This window comes from Babylonia areolata, chromosome 23 (assembly GCF_041734735.1).
Source record: "Babylonia areolata isolate BAREFJ2019XMU chromosome 23, ASM4173473v1, whole genome shotgun sequence".
NCBI classification, from domain to species: domain Eukaryota; kingdom Metazoa; phylum Mollusca; class Gastropoda; order Neogastropoda; family Buccinidae; genus Babylonia; species Babylonia areolata.
The window spans coordinates 4,960,184-4,970,805 of NC_134898.1; the positions used below are offsets into that span (position 1 = coordinate 4,960,184).

Sequence of the window (10,622 nt, forward strand, 5' to 3'; positions counted from 1 at the left end):
TTTTTCCTTTACATAAAAAAAAGGGAGAGAGGAAGTGAAAGAGAGAGAGGGAGAAAATGGGAGGGAGAGTGTGTGTGCCAAAGAGAGAGGAAAGAGGGAGAGGCAGAGAGAAAGAGACAATGAGACAAAGAGACAGAGGGAGAAAGAATGAGAGGAAGAAGGAAAGAGAGTAGGGGAGAGGGGGACATGGAAACAGAGAGAGAGAGGGGGAGGGAGGATGAGAGAAGACACAGAGAAATATTGTTATGGTAAACTAGGAGACAGACAGAGACAGAGACAGAGCAAAGAGTGACCAGGATAGAGAAAGAGCAAGAGAGAAAGGAGAGAGAGAGAGAGAGAGACAGATACACAGACAGAGCAAAGAGTGACCAGGATAGAGAAAGAGCAAGAGAGAGAGAGAGAAGGAGAGACGATGGAATGTATCAGTATCAGTCCCAACACCACAGCCACAAACACCACATGCCACCGCACTGATTAACCTATAACCCTGTAACCAAATCCATCCCAACACCGACAAGGTTCCTTATCCGAGCTAGCTCAAACCCATGTGACGATCTTTTTTTTCTTTTTTTTTCCACTTCTTTTTTGGTTTCAAACCAGGAAGTCACTTTTCAAGACAGACCAGTAATGCATTTCCCACAAACACACAAAGTTTATACTCTGGTCACGATTTGTGAAACCAGCTCCACCCTGTTCTAAACTGGATCTGCTCTTCGCTCACACATGCTGCAATCCCTCTCACCCCTTGCTGGTCCAGTCACCTGTATTTTTCCTTTTCTGGTCCAGTCACCTGTATTTTTCCTTTTCTGGTCCAATCACCTGTATTTTCCCTTTTCTGGTCCAGTCACCTGTATTTTTCCTTTGCTGGTCCAGTCACCTGTATTTTTCCTTTTCTGGTCCAGTCACCTGTATTTTCCCTTTGCTGGTCCAATCACCTGTATTTTCCCTTTACTGGTCCAGTCACCTGTATTTTCCCTTTTCTGGTCCAGTCACCTGTATTTTCCCTTTTCTGGTCCAGTCACCTGTATTTTCCCTTTTCTGGTCCAGTCACCTGTATTTTCCCTTTTCTGGTCCAGTCACCTGTATTTTTCCTTTGCTGTAATTTCCCTATTTTTCCTTTTCTGGTCCAGTCACCTGTATTTTTCCTTTGTGGTCCAGACACCTGTATTTTTCCTTGCTGGTCCAGTCACCTGTATTTTTCCTTTGCTGTAATTTCCCTATTTTTCCTTTTCTGGTCCAATCACCTGTATTTTTCCTTTTCTGGTCCAGTCACCTGTATTTTCCCTTTGCTGGTCCAATCACCTGTATTTTCCCTTTGCTGGTCCAGTCACCTGTATTTTCCCTTTGCTGGTCCAGTCACCTGTATTTTCCCTTTTCTGGTCCAGTCACCTGTATTTTCCCTTTGCTGGTCCAATCACCTGTATTTTTCCTTGCTGGTCCAGTCATCTGTAATTTCCCTTTGCTGTAATTTCCCTATTTTTCCTTTTCTGGTCCAGTCACCTGTATTTTCCCTTTGCTGGTCTGGACACCTGTATTTTCCCTTTGCTGGTTCAGTCACCTGTATTTTCCCTTTGCTGGTCTGGACACCTGTATTTTCCCTTTGCTGGTTCAGTCACCTGTATTTTCCCTTTGCTGGTTCAGTCACCTGTATTTTCCCTTTGCTGGTCTGGACACCTGTATTTTCCCTTTGCTGGTCTGGACACCTGTATTTTCCCTTTGCTGGTTCAGTCACCTGTATTTTCCCTTTGCTGGTCTGGACACCTGTATTTTCCCTTTGCTGGTTCAGTCACCTGTATTTTCCCTTTGCTGGTCTGGACACCTGTATTTTCCCTTTGCTGGTCTGGACACCTGTATTTTCCCTTTGCTGGTTCAGTCACCTGTATTTTCCCTTTGCTGGTTCAGACACCTGTATTTTCCCTTTGCTGGTCTGGACACCTGTATTTTCCCTTTGCTGGTCCAGTCACCTGTATTTTCCCTTGCTGGTCCAGTCACCTGTATTTTTCCTTTGCTGGTCCAGTCACCTGTATTGTTCCTTGCTGGTCCAGTCACCTGTATTTTCCCTTTGCTGGTCCAGTCACCTGTATTTTTTTCTGGAAAGCCTTGAATATCATTGATCTTTTCCTGGACTTGACAACTAGTTACTCATTCTACGTTTTTGTTGTTGCTGGTGTTTGGGTTTTTTTTGTGTGGCAAGGACGTGTGAGGTGCCCTCTGGCAATTCTTGGTTTTCTGTACCTGTCATTATATATAGATCTATAATTTTGTTTATGTATAATTATGCTTAGTATCTTTTCTTTTTCAGTCCACAATGGTCAACCTGAGAGACATGTCCTAGGTTTATATGCATGACTGTGATCGCACTTGTGCCCAATTTTCTCTTCCAGCTGGTATCAATCAATCACCTGGAAGAGAAAATCAGGCACATGTGCAATCACTACAGGCACAGGGAACTTGATATGGATACTTATATAACTCGTTTTCAGTGGTGACCCCGACGCGACAATTTTTCATTTTCAAAATAGAAGTTCCCTTCTGAACTTATTTTCACAAAAAGTGCAGCCAGTCAAGACCAGGGCTAAATCATCATCTCATCCGACTACCCCAAAGTATTACACAAATTGCACTGAACTTCCAAATCACCATCTCAAATAACTACCTCGTCCATTTTTCACATGATTCCTCCCCAGCACTCACAAACTTCCTGACATATCTTTTGTTTGTTTTGTTGTTGCTGTTTATACAGGATCTACAAGACTGATGTTTACAGTCTCTCAACCTTGGGTGATATGGCCCTGTGTGGTGAGCTGGGCTGTAAGCGATAACGATAAAGAGCTTGTGTGTGTGTGTGTGTGTTGTGTGTGTGTGTGTGTGATGTGTGTATGTGTGTGTGTTGTGTGTGTGTGTGTGTGTGTGTGTGTGTTGTGTGTGTTGTGTGTTGTGTGTGTGTGTGTGTGTGTGTGTTGCGTGCGTGTGTGTGTGTGTGTGTGTGTGTGTGTGTGTGTGTGTGTGTGTGTGTGCTTGAATGAGAAAGAGTGAGGACAGGAGAGAGAGTGACTGACGGAATAAACAGCATGCACCTGGGAGTATGTCCCTATTTCTGTTTTGTTAACGTTGTTTGTTGGGTCTGAATTCTGTCTGTCTGTCACCATCAATGATGAAAGACAAAAACCATTAAACCGCTGAACACATGCTTTAAAGGAGACAAAGAGAAAGGGAAACAGAGAGACAGAGATGTAGACAGACAGACAAACAAGAGACACAGAGACAGACAGAGACACTGCAGTGTGAAATACCAATCCAGTCCACAGATCGGACTGAACAAGTTTTTCCAACAGAGATATGGTCACACACACTCACATATGTAGGCACACACACACACACACACACAACATACAGGGCAGGGGGTGGGGGTTATTTCAAACTGATAGAGAGACAGAGAGATTGAGACGGGCAGGGAAAAGAAAAGGGTGGGTGGGGAGAAAGAGATAGAAAGGAAACGACAGACAGACATGCAGGCAGACAGACACACCAACAGGCAGGAGAAGACAGAAACCCAGAGACAGAGACAGAGAGAAAACAACAACAAAAACAACAAGAAGAAAGACAACAGAAAGCAGAAAAGGAACGGCAAAAAAAGGCAACAAATTCACAACAACAAAAAAAAGACCAACCCGACATCACCAAAACTGACAACAACAGAAAAGACACACAGACCAATAACAAACAAATGGAACCCCCCCACCCCTTAAAAAAAAACAAAAAAACCTCAACTTACTTGCCGACAAAAACACCATCCCCCCCACCACCGCCGCCGCTGCCTCCGACACCAGAACCGCCACCGACCACCACTGCAGAAGACGAGGATGAGGACACGTACTCCTGCAGCGAGGGCCGTGGCTGCTTGGCAGCGTCCCCCTCCCGCGACCGCCGCTTCTTCAGGGACTTGGGGAGGGTGGAGGACTGCTGGGCATGGTTGGCCGCCAGGCGCCGGTGGTTGTGCAGGTGGCCCAGCGGGTTGATGTGCCGCGGCCGCTTCTTGAGCAGCAGGGTCACCTCCTTGGGCCGGTCCTTCAGGATCCGAACCAGCTCCTTCAGCTGCCAGCCCAGCTGTCAGGACAGTGCACATGGCGACAGGTGCGTACAGGTGTGGTGTACAGTCAGGTGTGAAGTGGTCAGGTCTTGTATTGTCAGGTGACTTGTACCATCAGGTGAGTTGTGATCAAGTGTTGTACAGACAGGTGTGTTGTACAAACAGGTGTGACAGGTGTGTTGTACAGACAGGTGTGTTGTACAGACAGGTGTATTGTACAAATAGGTGTTGTGATCATGTGTTGTACAGTCAGGTGTATTGTGCAAACAGGTGTTGTGGTCATGTGTTGTACAGACAGGTGTGTTGTACAGACAGGTGTTGTGGTCATGTGTTGTACAGACAGGTGTATTGTACAAACAGGTGTTGTGGTCATGTGTTGTACAGACAGGTGTGTTGTACAAACAGGTGTTGTGGTCATGTGTTGTACAGACAGGTGTGTTGTACAGACAGGTGTATTGTACAAACAGGTGTTGTGGTCATGTGTTGTACAGATAGGTGTGTTGTACAGTCAGGTGTATTGTACAAACAGGTGTTGTGGTCATGTGTTGTACAGACAGGTGTGTTGTACAGACAGGTGTATTGTACAAACAGGTGTTGTGGTCATGTGTTGTACAGACAGGTGTGTTGTACAGATAGGTGTGTTGTACAGTCAGGTGTATTGTACAAACAGGTGTTGTGGTCATGTGTTGTACAGACAGGTGTGTTGTACAGACAGGTGTGTTGTACAGACAGGTGTATTGTACAAACAGGTGTTGTGGTCATGTGTTGTACAGATAGGTGTGTTGTACAGACAGGTGTATTGTACAAACAGGTGTTGTGGTCATGTGTTATGCAGACAGGTGTGTTGTACAGACAGGTGTTTTGTACAGACAGGTGTATTGTACAAACAGGTGTTGTGGTCATGTGTTGTACAAACAGATGTATTGTACAAACAGGTGTTGTGGTCATGTGTTGTGCAGACAGGTGTGTTGTACAAACAGGTGTTGTGGTCATGTGTTGTACAAACAGATGTATTGTACAAACAGGTGTTGTGGTCATGTGTTGTGCAGACACGTGTGTTGTACAAACGGGTGTTGTGGTCATGTGTTGTACAGACAGGTGTTTTGTACAGACAGGTGTGTTGTACAAACAGGTGTTGTGGTCATGTGTTGTACAGACAGGTGTTTTGTGCAGACAGGTGTGTTGTACAAACGGGTGTTGTGGTCATGTGTTGTACAGACAGGTGTTTTGTACAGACAGGTGTGTTGTACAAACAGGTGTTGTGGTCATGTGTTGTACAGACAGGTGTGTTGTACAAACGGGTGTTGTGGTCATGTGTTGTACAGACAGGTGTGTTGTACAGACAGGTGTTTTGTACAGACAGGTGTATTGTACAAACGGGTGTTGTGGTCATGTGTTGTACAGACAGGTGTGTTGTACAAACGGGTGTTGTGGTCATGTGTTGTACAGACAGGTGTGTTGTACAAACGGGTGTTGTGGTCATGTGTTGTACAGACAGGTGTTTTGTGCAGACAGGTGTGTTGTACAAACGGGTGTTGTGGTCATGTGTTGTACAGACAGGTGTGTTGTACAAACGGGTGTTGTGGTCATGTGTTGTACAGACAGGTGTTTTGTACAGACAGGTGTGTTGTACAAACACGTGTTGTGGTCATGTGTTGTGCATACAGGTGTGTTGTACAAACGGGTGTTGTGGTCATGTGTTGTACAGACAGGTGTTTTGTACAGACAGGTGTGTTGTACAAACACGTGTTGTGGTCATGTGTTGTACAGACAGGTGTGTTGTACAAACGGGTGTTGTGGTCATGTGTTGTACAGACAGGTGTTTTGTACAGACAGGTGTGTTGTACAAACGGGTGTTGTGGTCATGTGTTGTACAGACAGGTGTGTTGTACAAACGGGTGTTGTGGTCATGTGTTGTACAGACAGGTGTTGTGGTCATGTGTTGTACAGACAGGTGTGTTGTACAAACGGGTGTTGTGGTCATGTATTGTACTGTCAGGTGTGTTGTTCACACAAGTGTAAGGTGGACTAAAGTGTGCTTGCAGATGGCAATATATGAAAATACACTGAGCTCACGGTATTCTTCATAGCTAACACAGTTACATTATTCTTTCTAAATGACTATAATTTCATCTAATAATATATCTTTATATCTACTGGGTTTTTTTTTAATCTAACTATATATATGTGATGTATGTATGTGACTTAAAAATAAGATCATTCTTATATCAAGTAGTATAGCTATTATAATTGCAAAATATCAAGTAGAATAGCTGTTATAATTACAAAATATCAAGCAGTAGAGCTGTTATAATTACAAAATATCAAACAGTACAGCTGTTTTCATCACAAAATATCATTAAGTATAGCTGTCATAGTTACAAAATATTAAGCAGTATAACTGTTATACTTACAAAATACCAAGCAGTATAGCTGTTATAATTCAGCAGTATACCGGCTATAATCACAAAATATCAAGCAGTATACCAGTTATAATCACAGAATATCAAGCAGTATACCAGTTATAATCACAACATATCAAGCAGTACACCAGTTATAATCACAGAATATCAAGCAGTATACCTGTTACAATCACAAAATATCAAGCAGTATACCTGTTATAATTAAGCAGTATACCAGTTATAATCACAAAATATCAAGCAGTATACCTGTTATAATTAAGCAGTATACCTGTTATAATTACAAAGTGTAACACAACCCACAGTCACAGACTCACCACAGTTTGTCCGTTGACCTGCAGCAGTTCGTCGCCCTTCTCAATCTTGCTGCACATGTCCGCTGGGGACTGTAACAGAAAACAAGCACCGCATGACTGCCAGCATCTCACTGACCAACCACAACACTGGTGTACATGCACACAGTGTCCGCTTTCTGTTTCGCTGTTGGTGTACATGCACACAGTGTCCGCTTTCTGTTTCGCTGTTGGTGTACATGCACACAGTGTCCGCTTTCTGTTTCGCTGTTGGTGTACATGCACACAGTGTCCGCTTTCTGTTTCGCTGTCTGTGTAAATGCACAGTTTCCGCTTTCTGTTTCGCTGTCTGTGTAAATGCACACAGCTTCCGCTTCCTGTTTCACAGCCTGTGTCAATGCACACAGTTTCTGCCTTCTGTTTCGCAGTCTGTGTCAATGCACATAGTTTCTGCTTTTTGTTTCGCAGTCTGTTTCAATGCACATAGTTTCTGCTTTCTGTTTCGCAGTCTGTGTCAATGCACATAGTTTCTGCTTTTTGTTTCGCAGTCTGTGTCAATGCACATAGTTTCTGCTTTTTGTTTCGCAGTCTGTGTCAATGCACATAGCTTCTGCTTTTTGTTTCACCGTCTGTGTCAATGCACACAGTTTCTGCTTTCTGTTTCGCTGTTGGTGTACATGCACACAGTGTCCGCTTTCTGTTTCGCTGTTGGTGTACATGCACACAGTGTCCGCTTTCTGTTTCGCTGTCTGTGTCAATGCACTCAGCTTCTGCTTTCTGTTTCACTGTCTGTGTCAATGCACTCAGCTTCCGTTTTCTGTTTCACCGTCTGTGTCAATGCACACAGCTTCCGTTTTCTGTTTCACCGTCTGTGTCAATGCACACAGTTTCTGCTTTCTGTTTCGCTGTCTGTGTCAATGCACACAGTTTCTGCTTTCTGTTTCGCAGTCTGTGTCAATGCACACAGTGTCTGCTTTCTGTTTCGCTGCTGGTGTACATGCACACAGTTTCCGCTTTCTGTTTCACCGTCTGTGTCAATGCACACAGCTTCCGTTTTCTGTTTCACCGTCTGTGTCAATGCATACATTTTCTGCTTTCTGTTTCACTGTCAGTGTCAATGCACACAGCTTCTGCTTTCTGTTTCACTGTCTGTGTCAATGCACATAGTTTCTGCTTTTTGTTTCGCTGTCTGTGTCAATGCACATAGTTTCTGCTTTCTGTTTCACTGTCTGTGTCAATGCACACAGCTTCTGCTTTCTGTTTCACTGTCTGTGTCAATGCACACAGTTTCTGCTTTCTGTTTCGCTGTCTGTGTCAATGCACACAGTGTCTGCTTTCTGTTTCACTGTCTGTGTCAATGCACACAGTTTCCGCTTTCTGTTTCGCTGTTGGTGTACATGCACACAGTGTCTGCTTTCTGTTTCGCTGTTGGTGTACATGCACACAGTGTCTGCTTTCTGTTTCGCTGTTGGTGTACATGCACACAGTGTCTGCTTTCTGTTTCGCTGTTGGTGTACATGCACACAGTGTCCGCTTTCTGTTTCGCTGTTGGTGTACATGCACACAGTGTCTGCTTTCTGTTTCGCTGTTGGTGTACATGCACACAGTGTCTGCTTTCTGTTTCGCTGTTGGTGTACATGCACACAGTGTCCGCTTTCTGTTTCGCTGTTGGTGTACATGCACACAGTGTCTGCTTTCTGTTTCGCTGTTGGTGTACATGCACACAGTGTCTGCTTTCTGTTTCGCTGTTGGTGTACATGCACACAGTGTCTGCTTTCTGTTTCGCTGTTGGTGTACATGCACACAGTGTCCGCTTTCTGTTTCGCTGTTGGTGTACATGCACACAGTGTCCACTTTGTTTCACCATCTGTGTAAATGCACAGTTTCCGCTTTCTGTTTCGCTGTCTGTGTAAATGCACACAGCTTCCGCTTCCTGTTTCACAGCCTGTGTCAATGCACGCAGTTTCTGCTTTCTGTTTCACTGTCTGTGTAAATGCACACAGTTTCCGCTTTCTGTTTCACTGTCTGTGTCAATGCACACAGCTTCTGCTTTCTGTTTCACCGTCTGTGTCAATGCACACAGTTTCTGCCTTCTGTTTCGCTGTCTGTGTCAATGCACACAGTTTCCGCTTTCTGTTTCGCAGTCTGTGTCAATGCACACAGCTTCTGCTTTCTGTTTCACTGTTGGTGTATATGCACACAGTGTCCGCTTTCTGTTTCGCTGTCTGTATCAATGCACACAGTTTCCACTTTCTGTTTCGCAGTCTGTGTCAATGCACACAGCTTCTGCTTTCTGTTTCACTGTTGGTGTATATGCACACAGTTTCCACTTTCTGTTTCACCGTCTGTGTCAATGCACACAGTGTCCGCTTTCTGTTTCACTGTTGGTGTATATGCACACAGTTTCCACTTTCTGTTTCACCGTCTGTGTCAATGCACACAGTTTCTGCTTTCTGTTTCACTGTTGGTGTATATGCACACAGTTTCCACTTTCTGTTTCACCGTCTGTGTCAATGCACACAGTGTCCGCTTTCTGTTTCGCAGTCTGTGTCAATGCACACAGCTTCTGCTTTCTGTTTCACTGTCTGTGTCAATGCACACAGTTTCTGCTTTCTGTTTCACTGTCTGTGTCAATGCACACAGTTTCTGCTTTCTGTTTCACCGTCTGTGTCAATGCACACAGTTTCTGCTTTCTGTTTCACTGTTGGTGTATATGCACACAGTGTCCGCTTTCTGTTTTCAGTTCCAAGGGGGGCATCACAGTGTGTGGACTGATTCACTGCACCACATCCACCTCACTGAAATAAAATATTAAAATCAAATCAGATTCTTCTTCACCTTCACCTATCCCTGGACGCCTACTGATGTGGCTGGGGCACCAGTGAAGACATTGCCACCACTCTCATCCCCATGCCTCTCTCCTCCGCCTCTCTCTCTCTGGGATTCCACCAGGTTTGTGCCTGTCCATTCTTGGATATTATATCCCCACTTCTTCCTCGTCTGCAGCTTCCTCTGACTTCCCATTTCAAGATGGTCCTTGCAAGTCCTGTTGAACGGAAGACATGTCCATACCACTTCATTTTCCGTTTCTTGATGACTGTGAGGAGGTCATCATGAGGTCCTGTTGCTTGTTGGATCTTGTATTTGTATTTGTTTTGTATTTGTATTTCTTTTTATCACAACAGATTTCTCTGTGTGAAATTTGGGCTGCTCTCCCCAGGGAGAGCGCGTCGCTATACTACAGCGCCACCCATTTTTTTATATTTTTTTCCTGCGTGCAGTTTTTTTTGTTTTTCCTATCGATGTGGATTTTTCTACAGAATTTTGCCATGAACAACCCTTTTGTTGCCGTGGGTTCTTTTATGTGCGCTAAGTGCATGCTGCACACGGGACCTCGGTTTATCGTCTCATCCGAATGACTAGTGTCCAGACCACCACTCAAGGTCTAGTGGAGGGGGAGAAAATATCGGCGGCTGAACCGTGATTCGAACCAGCACGCTCAGATTCTCTCACTTCCTAGGCGGGCGCGTTACCTCTAGGCCATCACTCTACATGTGACTGTGAGGAGGTCATCATGAGGTCCTGCTGCTTGTTGGATCTTGCTGCGGACCTCATTGTCTGTCACATCATCTGTGCCTTCCTTTACCTTGTCAGTATTCCTCTGTTCCTGCAAAACTTCCGACGCTCTCAGCAGACGAGCAAAAAAAAAAATATCCCAGCAACTGAAATGAGAATCTACAGGAAGCTCTTGGGGAATCCACTGCACAAATTACATTACAAATAAACAAATGGAAAGGAGACGATACATGACCTGCTTAT

At 44.5% G+C, this 10,622-nt stretch overlaps 1 protein-coding gene across 1 annotated transcript in view; it reads right to left on the reverse strand.

Annotated features, from left to right (window-relative positions):
* LOC143297590 (uncharacterized) overlaps positions 1 to 10,622 on the reverse strand; it is a 91,285-nt gene that overhangs the window by 64,542 nt on the left and 16,121 nt on the right. Inside the window, exons 7-8 of the mRNA XM_076609996.1 lie at positions 6,828 to 6,896; positions 3,776 to 4,107 (exon numbers count right to left, since the gene is read on the reverse strand). Of these exons, the coding sequence (XP_076466111.1) occupies positions 3,776 to 4,107; positions 6,828 to 6,896 (401 nt within the window). The remainder of the gene's footprint in view (positions 1 to 3,775; positions 4,108 to 6,827; positions 6,897 to 10,622) is intronic.